Source organism: Elephantulus edwardii, unplaced genomic scaffold (assembly GCF_000299155.1).
Source record: "Elephantulus edwardii isolate Elephantulus edwardi_28Jun2011 unplaced genomic scaffold, EleEdw1.0 scaffold00236, whole genome shotgun sequence".
Taxonomy (NCBI): Eukaryota; Metazoa; Chordata; class Mammalia; order Macroscelidea; family Macroscelididae; genus Elephantulus; species Elephantulus edwardii.
Window position 1 is genome coordinate 1,677,573 of NW_006399986.1, and position 20,729 is coordinate 1,698,301.

General features: G+C 49.0%; 1 protein-coding gene across 1 annotated transcript in view; it reads left to right on the forward strand.

Annotated features, from left to right (window-relative positions):
* GLTSCR2 (glioma tumor suppressor candidate region gene 2) overlaps positions 1-8,602 on the forward strand; it is a 10,731-nt gene extending 2,129 nt beyond the window's left edge. The window contains exons 2-12 of the mRNA XM_006898640.1: positions 389-453; positions 3,988-4,096; positions 4,433-4,632; positions 4,963-5,033; positions 5,654-5,749; positions 5,884-5,988; positions 6,365-6,547; positions 6,868-7,043; positions 7,338-7,404; positions 8,362-8,438; positions 8,542-8,602. Coding sequence (XP_006898702.1) covers positions 389-453; positions 3,988-4,096; positions 4,433-4,632; positions 4,963-5,033; positions 5,654-5,749; positions 5,884-5,988; positions 6,365-6,547; positions 6,868-7,043; positions 7,338-7,404; positions 8,362-8,438; positions 8,542-8,602 — 1,210 coding nt within the window. The remainder of the gene's footprint in view (positions 1-388; positions 454-3,987; positions 4,097-4,432; positions 4,633-4,962; positions 5,034-5,653; positions 5,750-5,883; positions 5,989-6,364; positions 6,548-6,867; positions 7,044-7,337; positions 7,405-8,361; positions 8,439-8,541) is intronic.
* The last annotated feature ends 12,127 nt before the right edge of the window (positions 8,603-20,729 follow it).

The following is a 20,729-nucleotide window of genomic DNA, read 5'->3' on the forward strand; positions in this document are numbered from 1 at the left end:
ATATTTTTTTTTTAAATTTTTATTTTATTGTTTGTGTGTTTGTGTACCGTCAAATCAGATCTGACTGGTACAGGAGGAGATTGTCCCTCCTTACCCGGCAGAGCATCTGGTGGATTTGAACCGTAGGCAATAATTTTGATGGAAAAGTTGCAGGAATATCTCAGGGTAATAATTTTAGGGGTTCACGCAGTCTCCGTGGCTCCAGAAAGTCGAGCCTCTAAGAGTTTGAAATTCTAGTCTGTGTTTTGAGAGGTGAGATTTTGGCTTGAAACGGCCTGTGGAGGGGAGAGATGTAAATGAGGTTAACAGGAAGTGTAGACCTAGAGGGACTTAGCTCTGGCTTCCTCATTAATGCTTCTGCCTGACTTTCTGTATCTTCCCTTCCCAGTGGCTTGGTGTCCGAGGCCCCGGATGAAAGACTCTTCTTTGTGGATACCGGTCCCAAGAGGAAAGGTGAGGCGGGAGCTTCTGGTGATGATGTTTGCTGTTGTCTGGTTCCCCGCCCGACTGACTCCCTCCTATCTCTGATGTTGTTGATGACATAGAGCTTGGAAGAATCCACTTGTTAGGTTCTGTTGAGTGAGTTCCAGCCTCGAGGGACTCTGTACAACGAGAGGAAGCTCTGGCTCGTACTGGGACATCCTCGTAAAGCCCCCGGTTGTAGCCACTTGATCATGAATCTGACCCAGAACACGCACTTGACTTGAGCAACACAGGTTTAAACTGCTCAGGCCTGATTGCAGCCGACTTGGTTTTCCTGGTGGCCTAGTGGTTAGAAGCTGCGCCGCAGTCCTGAAGGCATGTGACGCGGTTCAAGGCCTACTCCGCGGGAGGATGAGCAGTCTCTTCCCGTGGTGATTTACTGCCTCTGACAACCTGGCAGAGGGCCAGCTCTGGGTCGCTTCCGACTTGGTGACGCGCACGCGGCAGTATTGACAGCATGAGACTAAAGTGCTGTGTGTGAGAACTTGGTCTCGTCAGGACATGCACAGCTCAGATCTTGATGGTTTTAGGCTCAGTTTTAAACGGTGATGTGGATTTTGGACTGTGCAGGAGCCTGCACCCTTAACCCCTGAGTTGTTCACAGGTCTGCCATGTAATTTTACACTTGTATTTAACAGAAAGACAAGAGGGCCACTATTGACCAAAGAACAAGGTTGAAGCTGAGTTAAAAGGCATCAGGCCTCCTGAGAGGTGCACAGACTCTTCAGGTGGGCCCTGTCATGTGCGTTAGGAGTGAAACACTTGCCCTGCTGCTGACCTGGTGTTAGACCTGCTTTAATTAAAGTGTTCTGTTCACTAAAAACAAGATCTGTTTTAACAGGCAGGAAACTGGTAATAACCAAAACCAAACCAAACCACCCAACCAAGATTTAGGTTCATGGCAGCCAGTGGGCAAAAAGCAAACTAAGCGTTGCTTCCGTGCAGCAGGGGACTGAATACGACAGTGGAGAAAAAGCAAACCTTAGAGTGAGTGTGCTGCCTTGGGGCTTAGGGGGGGACAGAGCACTGAAGCCGCTGTGTGGTGCCAGCGGACGGTGTCACACTCAGCCAGGTCTCACTAATTGCAGGGCTGGAGGTTTGCATCACCCCAAGGTGCCTGGGAGGAAAAATGGGTGATCTGCTCTTGAACAGCAAGCCGGGGGAGCCCTGTGCAGCACAGCTCTGTCTCACAGACTCGGGGTCCCCATGTGTTCACTTGAAGGCAGCTATCTGAAAAACAAGCAAAGCTCTAACAGAAGACTTGTTGCCTTTTTTTAAAAAAAATAATATTTTATAGTATATTTGGTGAAAGTGTACACAGCAAATTGGACTCTTGTTCCAGACCGCGGATAAAGTAATTTTATAATTACTAGTAATGAGATAGCCAGCCATAGAACAGAGAATGAGCTAGAACAGAGAGCATTAAACAGGGGGGGGGGCGCCAGCAAAGCCATGCTTCTCTGTGTATTTATTGATAATCAGGGGAAGCAAATCATAAAAGGAATTCCTTGTAAATGAAGCTGAATTTTTCTCTATTGTCAACCTAATGCTCTAGCTCAGGAAGTATTTCACACGTAGTAACAACACTCCTTCTGTAGGGGGGTCCTAGCTGTCTCCTGTCCGCAGGGAACAAACAGCTCATTTTCTGGGATCTGCCACAAGAGAAATCCTAACTTATAAATTTGTAATTCCTGAACAAGAGTTTTCATATATTTGGTATGAAGTTGGGCTTCCCATAGACTCTTTCTTGACAGTTTGGTTCCAGGTGCCTCAGATATGGTGTTTACATTTGCACAACACGTTGTTGTTGTGACTGCTGTGTGCCATTGAGTTGGAACCAACTCATAGCTGACCCTCCAGGGAGTTTTCAGAGGCTGTAAATTGCACGAGGCAGAGTAGTACCCATCTTTGTCTTGCCCAGTGACTGTGGATTCGAACCACTTGCCTTTGGGTTGACGGCACAGCTCTTTACCACTAGGCCACGAGAGCTCCCTTTCATCAGCATGCTCATTAACTGTGTTCTGATTGTTCTGATTCCAGGGCTCTTTGTTTTTCTGCTTTTTCATCTTTGCTTTAGAGTCATCCATGACCTTTTGGTCTCAGGTAGATGGTTTTATGATTTAGTGTTGTACTGACAGGCAGTTGTCTTCATCTTGCGCTTTGTCTGTTGAGAAAAGGTGACTTCAGAATAGTTTCTGTTCAGTGGCTTAAGAGTGTCTGTCTCAGGTCTATAGCCTCAGGGAGCTGGTCTCACCTGCTCTGTTCTGTCCTGCAATTTTCTCCCTTTCTGTCCAGGTCCCTCTTTTGTGGTCCTGATCAGAACAGTGTTGGTGGTTTTCCTCAGGCACCATTTAGTCCCTCTCTTCTCAGAGTAGATGAGTAGACTAGCAGACCCGAAGGCTAACTAGTAAACCAGCTTTAATAAGCCAGATGGTGAGTTGCTTTAAAAGTAAGAGCATTTCCCAGGCCTTTGTGTTGCCCATTTACTTTTGGAAACTAGTGAATGTGGTGTCAAAAAAGGCGTAAATTAAACTCTTTGCAGCCACTTTCTGCCCCTGAATTTGGTTTCATTGGTGTAGGAGCTGCATAAGTTTACAGTTTATGGACAAAAAACCCCTAACAAATGAAACCGTTTATTTTGAACATTCATATGTATACAAGGAGATAATTTATTTTTAAGAACAAGGGGAGAGACTCAAGGTAGGATAGTTATAAAGTAAAGAAACTTCTTAATTATTTAAAATAAAAATAACTTAATTGTTAGGTGTTTTAATAAATAACTTATCAATTTGAAGTAGAAAGAAGTAAGCATCTTGGGTGAGCTTGTGTGAACTCGGCGAGAATGCCCTTTTCACGATGAGTCACAATCGACTCTGTGGCACTGTGTTTGCACCGCTGCCCCTGGGTGAGTTTGGACCACTCAGCTTTTGAATAGTGGCCAAGCTGAGCTGGAAGCAGCCGTTGGTGCCACCCAGAGACCCTTCTCAGTCACTGAAGGACCCTGTGGGGCGCAGTTCTGCCCCAAAGCCCACAGGGTTGCCTGGGTCGGCTCAGCGACCACCAGCTGGCTGGCTGTCATACATGATCTCACTTCAGTGACACAAAATCCCAAAGTCCCTGGCACCAGACAGACAGACACACACACACACACCCAGTGAGGGTTCTAGATGACTGTGTTCTGTCCTGTATTCCTTTTAACTGTCAGCTTTGAGGAGGAAAAGCAGAGGGCTCTGCTGAGAACCGTCCATCCTGAGTTCATCTCAGTGGTCTTCTCTGACCCCTGCTTTTCCTCATGAACCTCTCACCGGCCCTGTGGCTATTTCCCTGCTGCTTTGTCTCTGCAGCGCCCTGCCCTGGGGCCTGTCAGGTGGGGGCCTGGAGACCTTTCCATCAGCCCTGCGGTGTGGGAGCTGGGGCCTTTCAGGTCGGGGTCTAGAGACCCCCCATCGGCCCTGGGGTGGGCATGGAGGCTGAGGCCATGCCTCTCCTTTGTTCCACACCTAGACCTTAAAAAAAAGAGGACCAAAGTCCAGAAGAAACAGCTGCTCCTTAAGAAACCTCTCCGGATTGACCTCACGCTTGAGAACAAATCCAAGGTCCCCGCCCCCAAAGAGTGAGTATCCTGCACCCCGTCCTGCCCGCTGGCTGGCCTGAATCCTTGTGCCCCCACCTACTGCTTACCCAAAGGGAGTTCTCTGTAGGGGGAGAGTGAGGCAGTGGCATCAGGTCTGGTGGGGAGCGGGTCAGGGTGGGCAGCAAGGAGCCTGGAGGCCTGTGAAGGTGGGGCGGAGGCTGTGGGAGCTCAGACGTCTGATGGAAGAACTGTGTTTTGGGGGACATGCTGGAGAAGACAGCATTTTGGAGTATTGAGGAGTCAGGGCAGCCCTGTTGTCCACCTGGGCCCGAGGACTTTGGCTCACCCGCCTGACGCGCCTTTCTCCCGACCCAGCATCCTTGCTCACCAGGTCCCCAATGCCAAGAAGCTCAGGCGGAAGCAGGAGCTATGGGAGAGGCTGGCCAAGCAGGGCGAGCTGCCCCGGGAGGTGCGCAAGGCTCAGGCTCGGCTCCATAACCCACCCACCCCCAAGGCCAAGCCCGGGCCCCAGGACACCGTTGAGAGGCCCTTCTACGACCTCTGGGCTCCAGACAGTGAGTGTCTTGCTCTCACCTCAGGTGGCCGAGGGAGGTAAAGTCCTGTGTCTGAGGGGCTGCCTTGGGACTCTGGCGATCTTCCAGCACAGTCCTGGGTCTTAAGCCCCGGCCCTTTGCCCATCTGCCCCAGCTCTGAGGTTTGCCCTCTGGTTGCTGCCTAGACCCTGCTCTCTGTTGCTGGAGGCTCCTCGTGGCCAGACAGTCCCTCTCTCCTTCTTCCTAAGCTTCACTCCCCTCGTTCTTGACCTGAAGGGCTGGTCGGTGCCCCTGACACAAGACATTTTTTCTCTCTGGAAAGTCCCCAGCCCTTCCTCCTTGTCTCCGCAGACCCTCTGGACAGGGCACTGATTGGTCAGGATCCCTTCTTCCTGGAGCAGACCAAGAAGAAAGGCGTCCAGGTGGGAATATGCCCGATGACCAGGTTCCCTGGGGGCTGAGTGGCCTTGGGAACTGTGGGGGTGGGTGGATTTGGGCAGAGTCTGAGCTTCAGAGCCAGACCCTGTGGGACCAGGTTCTCCAAGCTCCCGTCCCACTACTTCTGGTTCCGGGAAGGTGCCTTCTGTTCCTGAAAGGAGCATGATCTTCATGTCTTCTGTCAAATGAGGTCTTAGTTACTAGGATGGAATGAGATGGCCACACACGGGACTTCAAGTGTCTCTCTCATTTGGAGCCCCTTTCCCTGCCAGACCCCAGAGTGTTAGAGGCCAGGGTGGTCTGAGTGTGCAGGGCCCACCTCCCCTCACTGAGTCAGGGCCCGGCAGGCGGTGGAGCAGAGCAGTGGATCTCATGCTGGCTGAGATGGGGATGGTGGAGAGAGTGGTATTTTGAGGGTTGTGCAGTGTGGCTGGAGGGGAGAGGGGCAGGCAGGACAGCAGGCAGCTCAGAAGGTGAAGGAAGAACCACCCGGAAACGTGGCATCAGCAGTTCTGGTAGAACCGGCGTGGAGATGGCACGGTATCCGCGGGATTTCCGCAGCTGGTGTTCCAGAAGTAGATGATCAGGCCTTGTCTCCTTGCAGCGCCCCCCTCATCTCCTTACCAAGCCTTCCCAGGCACCTGCTGTGGAGGTGACGCCCGCTGGAGCCTCTTACAATCCCACCTTCGAGGACCATCAGGTATGCAGCTCTGGGCACACAGGGGCGAGGGGGCAGGACAGGGCACGCAGGAGGTGAGATGGGTGGGAAGCTGGTCTGCCCAGTGGCAAGGAGCTGTGACGCTCAGTCACCTCACCTGATCACCTGCTTTCTAGGCTTTGCTCAGGGCTGCTCATGAGGTGGAGCTGCAGCGGCAGAAGGAGGCAGAGAAGCTGGAGCGGCAGCTGGCCCTGCCCACTGCTGACCAGGCTGCCACCCAGGTGAGACACCCTGTCCCCGACTCTCTCCTCGCCTTGACTCTCTCCTCTCTCTGACTCTTTCCTCTCTCTCCTCGCCCTGACTCTCTCCTCTCTCTCTCTCCTCGCCCTGATTCTTTCCTCTCTCTGACTCTCTCCTCGCCCTGCCTCTCCTTGCACTGACTCTTTCCGACTCTCTCCTCGCCCTGACTCTCTCCGCTCCCGACTCTCTCCTCGCCCTGACTCTCTCCTCACCCTGACTCTCCTCTCCCGACTCTCTCCTCGCCCTGCCTCTGCCCTGACTCTCTCCGACTCTCTCCTCGCCCTGACTCTCTCCTCTCTCTGACTCTCTCCTCTCCCTGACTCTGTCCCTCACCCTGACTTTCTACCTCACCCCCAGGAGTCCACTTTCAGGGAGATGTGTGAGGGGCTGCTGGAGGAGTCGGATGGGGAGGCAGAACTAGAGGAGAGCCAGGATCCTGAGAGTGAAGGAGACCAGGCCTTGCCCGCCCCTGCCCGGCTGGTCACCACTGAGAAGAAGACAGAGCAGCAGCGGCGGCGAGAGAAGGCTGAGCGGACCTTGGTGAGCACTGTAAACTGAGGGGATTGGTGCCTCCTGCCCGCGGCTTGCTTTCTGTGTTCCTTGGGATTCTTGCAGCTTTGTCAACTGGGCACAGGGGTCCCTCAGGTTGCACAGGGGTCCCTCAGGTTGGAGGAAGCCGGCGAGGGGAGGTGGGCTTAAGGACCACAGACGGATCAAGGGCAGGATGGTGACTGTTCGTCAGCTGCTGTGAGGAGGCCAGGGCAGTCACGGCCATGGAGCCAGGTGGCAGAAGCGACCCACAGAGGGGTCCTGAGTGGGGAGGGGGACCGAGTCCCCTGACCCCAGGCCTCTCCCTACAGCGGATGCAGCGGGCTGCGCTGCGGACCGCCCAGCTCCGGCACCAGGAGCTTTTCCGGCTGCGTGGGATCAAGGCCCAGGTGGCGCAGCGCCTGGCCGAGCTGGCAAGGCGTCGGGAACAGCGGAGGGCCCAGCGGTTGGCCGAGGCGGACAAACCCCGCAGGCTGGGGCGGCTCAAGTAAGGTCCAGGGAGGGGGTTGTGAGGGACCTGGGAGGTGGCTTAGAGGGGACAAGGGGAGGGAGCTGAGGAGGGCTGGGAGGAGGTTGATAGGTAGGGGCTTGGGGAGAGCTGAATCAGTAGTGGGTGGGTTGGAAAAGGATCTGGGAGGGAGCTCAGAAAGGGGAACCCAGGGGCAGAGGACCAGGTAAAGTTTGCAGAAGGAAGCTGATGGCCCTGCTATTTGGAGTCCTACATTGGCCTGCTCCACATGTCAGGCTCTACGCTCATAAACTCCTTGCCTGCACCCTCCAGGTACCAGGCCCCCGACATTGATGTGCAGCTGAGCTCCGAGCTGTCAGACTCGCTCCGGACCCTGAAGGTACCTGCCATTCTCAGGTGGGAGGGACCTGGAACCCTGTGCCCGATGATGATACCTATCCTTGCTCCCCGTGCCCCCCCCGGGGCTATGGGCGACACAGTGGCTCCCCCAGGCTGGCTGGTTGAGCTGATGCCTGGGGGCTGAGGGCATGGGTTCCAAAGGAAATGGAGAGCCTGGGAGAGGGACGGGGTTCCTGGGATGCCTGAAAAACACCTGGTCTCACCTTGGTCCTACGCCCTTCTCCCCAAGACTCACCCTTTTTCAGTAACACAGGATTGTCTCTCTTTCATTTTAAAAATAGTAATTCACTGTATTTTGGGGGAAAGTTTATACAGTAAGTTAGTTTCATCTGTGACCATTTCTTTAAAGTCATTTAGTAAAGTTAGTTACATTTTTCACATCGTGTCAGCATTTTTAATTGTACTCTATTTGGAGGGTTTTTGTGTGCTCCAGTTTCCTGCTGTCTTCCCCACACCCCGTCAGCAGTCTCTGCTGTAGCATAGACTTTGACCTCCTTTTGGTCTCCTGTAGATGGTTTAGTAGAGAGCACTGGTTTTCCAGGTGACATTAGTTTGTGTGCTCTTGTGCTTCTACCATGAAATGTGCTCTTGGGAGAGTTTAGTTCCGTGTTTGAAGCGTATCTCAGGACAGAGGTGGCAGGGAGGCTTCTGGTCTCAGGTGGCCCGGTTCTTCTGGTGCTTTTGAGGGTTTGTGCTTGGTTCTGCATTTTTCTCTCGTTTTTTTCTGGGACAGTTTACTGGGACCCCAGTCAGATCGATTGGTGGTGATATTTGGGCACCATCTAGTTCATCTGTTCTCCGGGTAGATGAGGTCGTGGCTTCTAGAAGCTGTCAGCTTGATAGACTAGATTCTTCCTCCTCGGCTGGACGCCGTGTGGCATTGGGGGCTTCAGCCTCACAGGGACTCACTCATGCCTCCCTCCCTCCCATCCCGCAGCCCGAGGGCAACATCCTTCGAGACCGGTTCAAGAGCTTCCAGAGGAGGAACATGATTGAGCCTCGGGAGAGAGCCAAGTGAGGCCGGGGTGCTGCTGGGGGTGAGGGGCAGCTGGGGCCACCCTCCCTCTGAAAGTGTCTGCAGGTCACTGACCATCCCCCACCCCTTCCCCTTCCCCAGGTTCAAGCGCAAATACAAAGTGAAGTTGGTGGAGAAGCGGGCGTTCCGAGAGATCCAGTGAGTCCTGCCTTCCCCTTTTCTCCCGTGGGGTCCATGCTCCAGGGTACCAGGCCTGTCCTAAACCCACCGTGAGCCTCTGCTTCCCGTTCAGGTCTACTGGGGGTGCTTGTCCCAAACCCAAGAGCTTCAGAAAGCCCACCCCCTGCTTGATTAAGTCAGGAAGAGTTGGGAGGGCAGCCCCAAAAGAAAAACTGAAAGCCCAAAACAGTAAGAGGTGTAAAGTGAGGGAGCTCTGGTGGCCTAGTGGTAAGACGCTGCACTGCAATCCCAGAGGTATGCGGTTCAAATCCACCAGATGCTCTGCTGGAGAAGGAGGGGGCAATCTCCTCCTGTACTAGTCAGATCTGATTTGATGGTACACGTAAAAAGAGAGAGAGGCGTAAAGTGGACAAGGGGGTGCCCTCCCCCCCAGCTTTTCCCTCACCCCCTTTTTTGTCTCCAGGTTATAGTGGCCACTGGAAGCCAGCATCCCCAGACATCAAGAAGGCACATCTGGTGCCGCCCTGGACTCTTGGTGTGGCACTTCCCCCTGTGGGCAATACACTTCAGGGAACAGATCACCTGTTTGGTCCACAGAGCCGCTGGATGGCTTTGAACCAACAACTTTACAGTTAGCAGCAAAGTTCTTAATCGTTCCATCTCCAGGGTTCCTTACAGATTTCTATTAAACATGTTAAAAACAGAATTCTTTCTTTTGTTTTCTCTATTTCCCTTAACTGGTCTCTGCTTCCACTTGTGTTCTCATAGCAGTGAGAAGGGACCTTCTATAAAATACTGGGATTGTCAGTCGGTGTCACCACGCTGCTCCCTGACCCAGTGCCCTGCCAGCTGTGCGTGCACGGGCTGCTTGCTCCGACCTCATCAGGGGAAGAGTTAGTCGTTTCCTTTTGCTGATGAATGTGATGGTGTTCCTCTCCGGTTTATCATTATCTGTAGTTAATGGTCTGTGTAAACTTGGCTGCCCGTGTTTCTCTTCGTCAGTTATGAAGTTTGGTGCAATGTGAGCATCCCTTGATATGCTTGGCTGTGATTGGCCAGTCAATTGAGGGGGCGTTTCTCTGGTGTGTGGTTTGCATCCTGTGTATAAGGAAGCCTGGTGCAGTTGGCTGGCTTTATGAATTGGTCTCTATGGTATAGCTTTCTTATCAACTCTAAGGCTGTGGACTGCCTTACCTGATGACCTTGGCTTCCACAGCCATGGGCCATGAACCTGGGATTTGCCGTTGGTTTTGCTCTTTAACACATTACCACAAATGACGGCTATAGCCATCCTGCACATTTTAATAAAGGAACATCATTCGTACGAAGTGCACTAATGCATTTATTTGTTAATGTGTTTCTAAACATAGACATCAATTTAAAAGTGTGTGGCAACATCTTAAAGAAACCAGCCTATGAACGAACCAAAAATGGTTCTAGAGAAACAGTATCCTAAGATGGGTTTCCTATTTTGGTTCTCGAGTCGGCCTCATCCTAGTTTGCTGATGGTTCCACTTTCCACTAGTAAAGACGAACTCTGCCTGTGATTCTGATCCATCCTGTGAGGTAGCAGTATTAGTGGCCAGTGAGTCAAGTGTTAGTAAGAAGAGAGGTTCTGGGGGAATCTTGTGGTCCTTTTACAGTTTTGTCAGGGTGAAGGGTTTAGGGAGCTAGTTGCTTGGGCTTATGTACCCTAGACACAGTGGTGAAAGACTCACAGGTGAGTTTGGAACATTAAAAGACTACAACGTTTCCACTTGGGTCTTGAAAGAAATCATAGTGCGAATATTGATACTGTAAGAGTGGCGGAATTACAACACCCAGACACCAGGAGAGCTGGAGCAACCTTGGGCAGGCGAGGGAGGTCAAACCAGTGCGGACGGTGTAAGAAAACAAGGGACATGACCCTCAGTGACTAAGAGCAGGCTGTCCGGTAGGGCCTCGCCTCCTCATCGAGAGAATGGCCACGCTGTGCGATTAGCAGTACCCAGAAGGTCCCCCAGCCCCCCAAAAGCAAGACCATCGCCATTCCACCAGTGGCATCTTGAGTTGACATTAAGTGGCATGTAGGGAGATCAATTTTGGTTTTTAATGGAATAACTTCTATCTTGTCCTGGCCCAACATAATGGCCCCTTCTTCCAGTCTTGACTTAAGTTCTCACGGATCTGTCAACGTTAGGGTTCTTTCCCTAAGTACTGTAACAGAGCCAGGGACCAGGCTTCTCACACCAGCAAAAAGTCTATTGAAAGGAAAGGAAGGGGGGGAAAGCCTTGTAAGGGGAGACACTGAGAACTCTTGGCCAGTCAGTGCACACTTCTGAGAACAAAGAACAGGCAGAGTGTTTAAATTAGTTTCCTAGTAGGGAAAAAGGAGCTCTGATAGTCTAGTGGGTAAGGAGTGTACCGCCAACCCAAAGGCAGATGTTTCGAGTCCTCCATGCTCCAAAAGAGAAAGGTGGCAACCTCCTGCACGATTTACAGCCTCTGAAAAGCTGCAGGGTCCTGGACTGCTGACCTGATGGTGATGAGTGTGTGAGGTGGGGAAGGGAACCATGTTTACTCATAGGTGGGCACTGTCTTGTATGGGAGGGGTTATGGTAATTAGGTATGTGCACAGCTTGTCTTTCAAGATGGGTTCTGCAGAGAAGGCCTCTTGGTGTCAGTGCGAGAGGATTTATGATGCCCATGTGCAGTACATGTGTGGGTGGCATCCCTCGGTTCAAGTTCCTGTTCAGCAGATGTCCCGCCACTTGGTTGGGAAAGTTAACTCGGAGTTATAAACAGTCTGTGCATGTTGTAGCCGCTGGACAGCCTGGGGAAAAGTTGGAGTCTGTCAGAAAGAGGGATGTTGACAGTTAATGAGGTTTTTCAGGGCAATCACAGAACGCTTCTAGGGGCGGGTCCCCAATTCCCTATCTCAAAGCCAATCAGGAACCCCAAAACTGTTGACTTTTCCTTGCCCTGTGAGATGGGATGCAATATTGTTCCATGCTGCCTTAGATACCCGTGAAAGCCCAGTCACTCCTCAGAAGAGTCCTTTTAGCCAGATGAGGGGTGACAGTCTTGGAAAGGAACTAGCTCACAATTCACAAGTCGGGAAGGTCTAGGATTAACTGGCTCCAGCTCTCTTGAAGGTGCTCTCGTGGTGCAGTCTGTAGCATGCTGCACCGAGAACCAAAGGCTGCGTGTCTCCAGCATGTCAACTTCACCAGCAGGTCCAGGAAAAGACGGGATCCTCAAGCCAGAGAGTGTCCTTGATCATGTACTCCATCCCTACCTCCCAGAAATGAAGACCTAGTATACTGTGGAAGAGGAGAAAGAAGCAGAGCGTCTCAGTTGTCAAGTTACAGCGTGTTAGCTAGCTGATGAGATGGGCAAGTGAAAAGGCTTTCATGAAGCAACTGTTACAGGCAAGAGACACGACTCATCTTTCTTAATTTTTATTTTTTTGTGTGTGTGTGTACCGTCAAATCAGATCTGACTGGTACAAGAAGAGATTGCCCCTCCTTCTCCAGCAGAGCATCTGGTGGATTTGAACCACGCATCTCTGGGATTGCAGTGCAGTTTCCTACCACTAGGCCACCAGAGCTTGCCACGACTCATCTTTCCAAAGGAGAAGTTGCCCCGATCATCTGAAAGAAAAGTGTCTCCTTGACTTTTCCGAGCTGTTCTGGCAACTCCCATTGGCAGTAAGTGGAATTGCTTTGTGGGTAGCACAATTCAGGAGAAGTAATAATAATTCTGATAATTGTGAGGCTCTATTATTTCTGTGCTTTGAAAATCTTACTTTGCCTCTGTTTTGTGGGAGAGAGTGAGCCCCCAGGAAAATCTTTCGTCTGTGGCTGTGAAGTGAAAAGCATCTTGAACGGAGCTCTGGCAGCCGCCTCTGGGGGCATATGCGCTGCTAACCCACAGGTGGCGCTGGAGAGTCAGCTAGGCTTTGATTCCAACTTAACCAGCAATGAGAAATCAGGAAGCACTCCCAAGGGGAGCTCTGGTGGCCTAGTGGCAAGGAGCTGCAACTACAATCCCAGAGGCACACGGTTCGAATCCACCAGATGCTCTGCCGGGAAAAGGAGGAATAATCTCCTCCTGTACCAGTCAGATCTGATTTGACGGTACACTCACACAAAAATTAAAAAAAAAAAAGGAAGCACTCCCGAAGCCCTTGAATAACAACCAGTTAGCAGCATCCTGATAGATGGTGAAGAGATGGCTATTATTAACAGCTTTAGTTTTCTTGGCTCCACAATCAACACTCAGGGTACCAGAAGCCAGGAAATGAAAAGATTAATTTTGCTGGAGAGCTCTGATGGCCTAGTGGCTAGAAGCTGCACTGCAGTCCCACAGGTGCACGGATTGAATCCACCAGATGCTCTGCTGAAGGAGGATGCACAATCTCCTGTACCAGTCAGATCTGATTTGACGGTACACACACAAAAATAATATAAATGTTTAAAAAAGCCCAAGAGAGGAATTTTGCATTGGAAAAGTCTGCTGTCAGGGACATCTCCAAAGTACTGAAGAGCAGTGATGTCAGTCTGGAGACTGAAGGTTCATCTGATCCAGTCCATAGTCTTTTCAATCATTTGCTATGCATCAGGAAGCTGGACAATGAATAATTAAGCTAATTAAGTATGAGTCTTTCCTAACGCCCCTAACCTAACATAAAAATTGTCCCGCAAAACTTCCCTTCCTTGAGAGAGTCCTAGCATTTTTTTTAAGGTCCTAGCTCCCATCTCATTTTTATTTGCCAAAAATCTGCATCTACGCCTGTTCTAAGAAATTATTTACTAGAATAAAGGGGCACTTTTGTGTACAATTGAAACATTGTTAGTAACATTGACAGAATGGATTGTTAAACAACTCTTCAAGATGTAACAACTTTTAGACTCAGACTCATTGTTGTCAAGTCAGAATCAACTCATGTAGTCACAGCTGGTGGATTCAAACCTGCAAAGATACCGCTTTTGGTTTTAGTAGTTCAACTCCCTACTGGCTCCTTGATTAGAGCTCTGTGTTGTTATGTGCTGTTGAGTTGACTACAACTCACAGAGAATTTATGAAAGGTATGAACCTTGCCCAATCCTGTGCCAGCCTCATTCTGACACATTAAGCCCATTGCCTCAGTCAATCTATCTGGTTGAGGGTCTTTTGCTTACCTTCTTAAGCACGATGTCCTTCTCCAAGGAATAGCCTCTCTTAGCAGCATGCCCCAAATATGTGAGAAGGAGCTTTTTTTACCTTTGCTTTCAAGGAGCACTCTGGCTACACTTTTTCTAAAAGATATTAGTGTTTTAAGTTTTTTCTGGCAGTCCATGGGATATTCTGTATTCTTCTCCAACACCACAGCTCAAAGGCATCAATTCTTCTGTCATTCTTATTCATTCAGCTCCCAGCGCCTAGATGGCGCTGACAATGTTACGGTACCTAAACCCGGGAGACACAGCATCAACCTCGCAAGCTCAGAAACTCCAAAAACCCCTCCACTCCCTCTGCCTCCCCACTGGTACTTGCAGGGCACACCCACTAAGTGGGCTTTATTACATCGTGTCCCCCACCCAGTACGTATGGGACACGCCCATTGGCCTCGCTTAGTTACGCTATCTCAGCCCCATTAGTTGCTGGGCACCCCCCTCCCCCCCCCGTGGCACGCTTTGTTACGTCATCCTGCACGACGAGGGGTGGAGCCAGGACCGGGCTAATAAAGTTACCCTGGCCATTTCTCAAGAGTGTGATGTTAGAGGTGGTCGGTCTGATAATGGGGATCTGCTAGCAGTTCGAGGAAATGTTCGAGGAGAGGGCTGTCGAATAAGTGGTCACGTGTCGAATAACTGAGGAGGACCTCATGCGCTTGCTGCAGAGGGTCAAGGACTGCAGCCTTCAGTATAGACTGAGGCTCAATGTCAAGAAGACAAAAATTCTCACCATTGGACCAACTGGCAGCATCAGGATGGATGGCAAAGAGATTGAGATTGTTCACAACTTCAGTTTGCTCGGATCCACAGTCAACACTCTTGGCACCAGCAGCCAGGAAATCAAACAACGTATTGCGATGGGAAAGTCTGCTGTTAGGGACCTCTCCAAAGTACTCAAGAGCAACTGACAGTGCCTCTCTGGAGACTAAGGTGCGTCTGATATAGGCTGTGGTCTTCACAATCACTTGTTATGCATCAGAGAGTTGGACAAGGACTAGGGAGGATAGAAAGATAGTTGATGCCTTTGAGCTGTGGTGCTGGAGAAGAGTATTGAATGTACCATAGACTGCAAGGAAAACAAACAGGTTCACCCTGGAGAGGGTTAAACCAGGCTACTCCTTAGAGGCAAGGATTCTGGGGCTTCGTCTGACATACTCTGGACATGTTGTAAGGAGAGACAGGTCCTTGGAGAGGGACATCATGCTTGGGAGGTTGGAGGGACTGTGCAAGAGGGGAAGGCCCTCTATGAGGTGGGTTGATTCAGTGACTGGGATAATCGGGATGGGAGTGTCAGAGACAGTGCGATTGGCACAGGACAGAGCAGAGTTTAGGGCTGTTGTACATAGGGTCGCTATGAGTCGCAAGTGACTCGATGGCACATAACAACAACAAAGACACAAGATCGGACAAATGCCATTGGCTATCTCTACTCTATCCTCCAGGGTCTCTATTAGTTTTGAGTAGATTCAACAGACAGGAGGTCGATTAAGGGCACATCACAGGTGGTGGAAGCTTGGAGGAAAGGGATAAGGTGCCTCAGCACTTTCTGTGTCTTGGTTTGCTGAGGGATTGAGGCGATTGGAGGTGAGCTTTATGTTGGTATAATATGCCAGGGGGATGTTAAGTCAAGAGTCTTGGGAGGAATCCTGCTTGGGCAGCCAGTAAAGTGTAATTCACCAGGGCAGAAGTTACCGAACTATCACATAAGAAAAATTTTTCTGTAGTTAATTTAGAAACAGCTACAGTCAGACATCAACAGGAAATTTGCTGGAAATTCAAGCTGGACTCAAAAGAGACTATCCACAGGGTATCATTATTCACTGCAAGTGGATCTTGGCAGAGAGTAATAGAAATAAATACGTATGCCTGGGTTTTATTGACTAGGCGGCAGCAGAATTTGACTGTATGGATTGTAACAAATTAAGGAAAGTACGATGAATGCTTAATTCCAGAGGGCTTAATTATGGTCTTCTAGGAGAGCTCTGGTGGCCTAGTGGCAAGAAGCTGCACTGCAATCCCAGAGATGCATGGTTCAAATCCACCAGATGCTCTGCCGGGGAAGGAGGGACAATCTCTTCCTGTGCCAGTCAGATCTGATTTGACGGTACACACACACACACACACACACACACACACACACACACACACATAAAAAAATTATGGTCTTTTGGGACTTAAACATAGACCCAGAGACAGATGTCCAAAATGCATGGTGTGGTTTAAAATCAGGAAAGATGTGTGTCAGGGTTGTATCCTTTTACCGTTCTTATTTGATCTATATGTGGAGCTGAAGGGAGCTCTGGTGGCATAGTGGTAAGGAGTTGTGCTGCCACCTCAAAGGTAGGCAGTTGGAATCCCCCACAGCTGCTCTGAGGGAGAAAGATGGGCAGTCTCCTTGCTTATGATATACAGCCTCTGAAAACTTACAGGAGGGAGTTGATTTCAAGCCAGCAGCACATGAGGACAATGTATTGAGCTGATAATTGAGGACTCAAAACCCAAAACCAAGTCCACTAAATCACATTGATTGCAATTCTTAGAGTAGAACTCCCATTGCATTTCCAAGGCTGTGACTCTAAGGAGATGGAATGCTGCCTCTGTCTTCGGCAAAGTGACTGATGAGTTCAAACTGCTGAACTTTTTTGTTTAGCAGTTCAATGCCTTAACAGAGGTACGACCACAACTCTTTTTCCAAAAGGTCACAGTCTTGAAAAACCCAACATTTCAGTTCTGCTCTGTCTGACAGAAGATGGAATTGATTCAAGAGAAGCTAGTGCCAGCCATAGGCAGGACAGTATTCATGTGGTATAAGGTCCAGCACGGGAGGAACTGCTAAAAGGGACGAAGTTCCCAGTACCACCTACTTCCTCCAGACCACGTCAGTCAGGGACTCTGATAATCATGTGGTCTGGAGAAGGTGAGGGTAGCATTGAACCTTTGCAGAAGTCATGAGACCTAATCGCATTCTGTTTAGACCACTGAGCTTTTCAGAGAACAAAGCTGGGAATTGAACACAGCAGCTGGAACCTGGGGCTTGGGGAGTCAGTGCTGCACACCCTGCCTGGTGTGGAGGAAGTCAGTAGAGGCTTTTGTCCACAAGCATTTGGCTGTATCATGTGTTCTCTCTGACCTGGGAGCAGAAACTGTTTGGGGACATGGGACGTGGAGCTGAAGTATCAGGGTAAGAGAAGCACACGGAATTCTGATGGATAGGGAAGTCTGTCAGAGGACCAAAGAGAAGGGCTTCTAAGTGAATAAAGTTGGAAAATCCAAAGACCCTGAGTGCACTGGGACTCTATTATGACAGCTCAAAGAGGAAGATGTGAGAGACAGGGCCTCGGCTGAAAAGACCTGGATTTAGCGCGTACAACAGAAGCTGCTGCAGCACCACCTTGCTCCTCTGTCCCACAGGTCCTTCCATCAGGGGATGAAAAGAGGCACTTAACACTGAGGTTAGAAGAAGAGTCACCCCAAGTGGCAACAGCAAATCTGGCGATGGAATCAACTTCCAACTGGCCCTGGAATAGCTTCTCCTAGCCCAGGGTATGTGAGATGAAGCTTTGGCATTGTGGCTCCTAGGAGCACTCTGGCTTCACCTTCTCCAAGACACATTTCTTTTGGCAGCCCATCAGCTAGTCGGTACTTTTTTCCAACGCCACAACTCAAAGACATCAGTTTTTCTTCTGTCAACCTTATTCACTGTCCAACTCTCAGATTTATAGCAAGTGATTGGAAGGACCATGGTCTGAATCAGGCACGCCTTAGTCCTCAAACTGACTTCATTGCTCCTCTGTAATTTAGAGAGGTCTCTGACTTCTGACTCTCCCAGTGCAGTACGTCTTCTGATCTCCTGACCGCTGGTACTAAGTGTGTATTGATTGCGGGTCCAAGTAAGATGAAGTCGTTGACAGTTTCAGTCTTTTCTCCATCTATCATGGTGTTACCTGTTAGTCCAGTGGTGAGATTTTTGGGTTTGGTTTGTTTTTTTTTTTAACATTGACATGCAGTCCATATTGAAGGCTGAAGTGTTTGATCTTCTGCAGCAAGTGTTTCAAGTTCTCCTCACTTTGAGCAAGCAAGGCTGTGTTGTCTGCATACCAAAGGTTACTGATGAGTAGTCCTCCACTCCTGATGCCACATTCTTCTTCATAGAGTCCAGTTTCTCAAATAATTTGCTCAGCAGAGAGATTGAATAGGTGTGGAGAAAGGATACAACCCTGACGCACATCTGTCTTAATTTTAAACCATGTAGTGTTCCTTTGCTCTGTTCGCACACCAGCTTCTTGGTCTAGGTATAAGTTTTAGACCCAGGGTCATAAATCCTTACCAGCAGTCATCCAAGGCAGGACAATTGGTTGCTATGTTGTTGTTTTTTAAATTGTTTTATTTTATTTTTTTAAAATAATTTTAATGAACCTTTACAGAGAATTTGGATTTCCATTCATTCATTGCTGCACTTCTCTCCCCGCCCAGCCCTCTCCCCCCGCCCCCCAGTTCGCTCCTCTCTTTCAAAAGTAAAAGAAAGACTCCCTCCCTGGTACACAATCCCCCCGCACCCCTCCCACCACCCCAAGTACATTCCACTATGCAACCTTAATTGTGGACTCTTGTGATAACCATAATAACCTATCATACATCGCTTTTAAATTATTCACTCCCTCATCTGTTTCAGTGCAGTATACACAATTTATCCAGTTTTTCTCAGTCTTACCCCCACCCTGATATCAGTCCCATTTTACAGCAGTGGCACTATGCAATATTTGTCCTTTTGCGACTGAGATATTTCACTCAGCATAATTTCCTCCAGGCTCACCCATTTTGAATAATACTGAATGAGTTCCTTGTTTTTCAATGCAGCGTGGTATTCCATTGTGTGAATATACCAGAGCTTCTCTACCTATTCGTTTGTTGATGGGCACCTGGGTTGTTTCCAACTCCTTGCTATTGTGAACCGAGCTGCGATAAACATGGGTGTGCATGGTTGCTATTTTTTTGAAGCAAGAGAGAAGAGAGTTGGGAAAAGGAGAAGGATAAAGAGCCAGCACAATGCTGCCAAGTTGGTTCCAACTCACGTCAATGCCCCTTTGTGTTTCCAGGGCTGTAAGTCTTTGTGGAAGGAAGGATGCTGCCTTATTCTTCTCCCTCACAGTGGCTAGTGGACTCGAGCTACTGACCTTCTGGGTAGCAGACTTACCTGGTAGCAACCCAATATGTTGAACACATCACACCATCAAAGCTCCTTAAAGATACGGAATGTGTACTGTCTCCATGAACAACTGCCTACTGGCCATGACTGGACGTTGCCTAGCTACCGCCACAGAGCATTTTGGTCAGATTCTATAGAAGAATCCTGATAGAGAAGGGGCCATGTACAGAGGAGAATTTCAACGCTTCTAGCAAACACAGTTGAGAGGCCCTGAGAGAGCTCCTCTGATTGAAGGAGGAAAACGGTCTACACGGTTCCTGCTTCTGATCCTGAGTTTACGGCTGCCTACTTTTGTCATACGTCTGGTAATTGTAAGCACCATGTGTGAATTCTCTGTAGACATCAACCCAGAAATGAGGGGAGGATACCAAGGGGAAGCCAGCTGGTGTCAGGACTGACAAGAAAATTTGGTTAGTGGAAATCTGACCTCCATCTCATGGCAGCCAGGTTTGGACTGATATTGATAATTAACCCCCAGAAGTTGGGCAGCTTCAGAAGCTTATGACTACCTCATTTTCACATGCAGACCATCCCCTCAAATAATATTTTATGTCTTATTCTGGTTTTTTTATAGTTTGGGGTTTTTGAATAAAATTTTTATTTTATAACTTGTTTACTTACAAAGTTCATAAAATTCCTATACATTGGCGAGCTCTGGTGGCCTAGTGGCAGGAAACTGCACTGCAATCCCAGAGGTGCACGGTTCAAATCCACCAGATGCTCTGCTGAAGAAGGAGGAACAATCGCCTCCTGTACCAGTCAGATCCGATTTGAAGATACACACATAAAATAAATAAATTTTTAAAAAATTCCTATACATTGTTTTTTACGTCAGATCTTTCCCATTTCCTTTACCCACTCTTCCCGCCACCCATCAAATTGTGTGACCCTATGATTAACACCCTCCCCCCACTGCTTCCCATCCTCACTCCTCTGCTCCCACCCTCCCCCCCACTCGGATCCTCATACACATTCTACAATAATGGTCTTATACCGTATTTGTCCTTATGGGACTAAGTTTGTTCAGCATAATGCTCTCCAGTCCCTCCCAAATTAGGTAGTAATTTACAAAATCATTGCTCCTGCGTGCTGTCTAGTAGTCCATCATGTACCATAATTTTTCAATCCATTCAATCATGGTTGGACATTTGGGCTGTTTCCATGTACTTGTGATGGTGAATAATGCTGCTATGTACGTTGGTTTACAAGTCTCGGTTTGTGCCTCAGTTCTAATTTTCTCAGGATATATTCCACGCAGTGGGATAGCTGGGTCATAGGGAATTTCTGTATGTTCAGCTTTTTGAGGAAATGCCACACTGCCTTCCAGAGTGATTGTACCATTTTACAATCCCACCAACAATGTTTAAGAGTTCCTTTCCTGCCACATCCTCTCCAACATTTATTTATTACTTGCTGTCCTGTTAAACTTTGCCACTGCTACTGGAGTGAGATGGTATCTCTTGTGGTTTCCATTTACATCTCTTATTGCCAGTGATTTTGAGTATTCCTTCAAGTGTCTCTTGGCCATCTGAATATCTTCCTCGGTAAAAATTCTTTCCATGTCTTTTGCCCATCTTGTAATTGTGTTATCAGTCTTTTTTTTGTGAATGCCCTTCTGTGTAGCATTCTGTAAACTTTTTTTTATTAAATTTTATTAGTTTTAATGAACATTTACAGAGATTTTGGGTTTTTATTCATTCATTGTTGCACTGTTTTCTCCACCCTCATCCCCAGTTCGTTCTTCT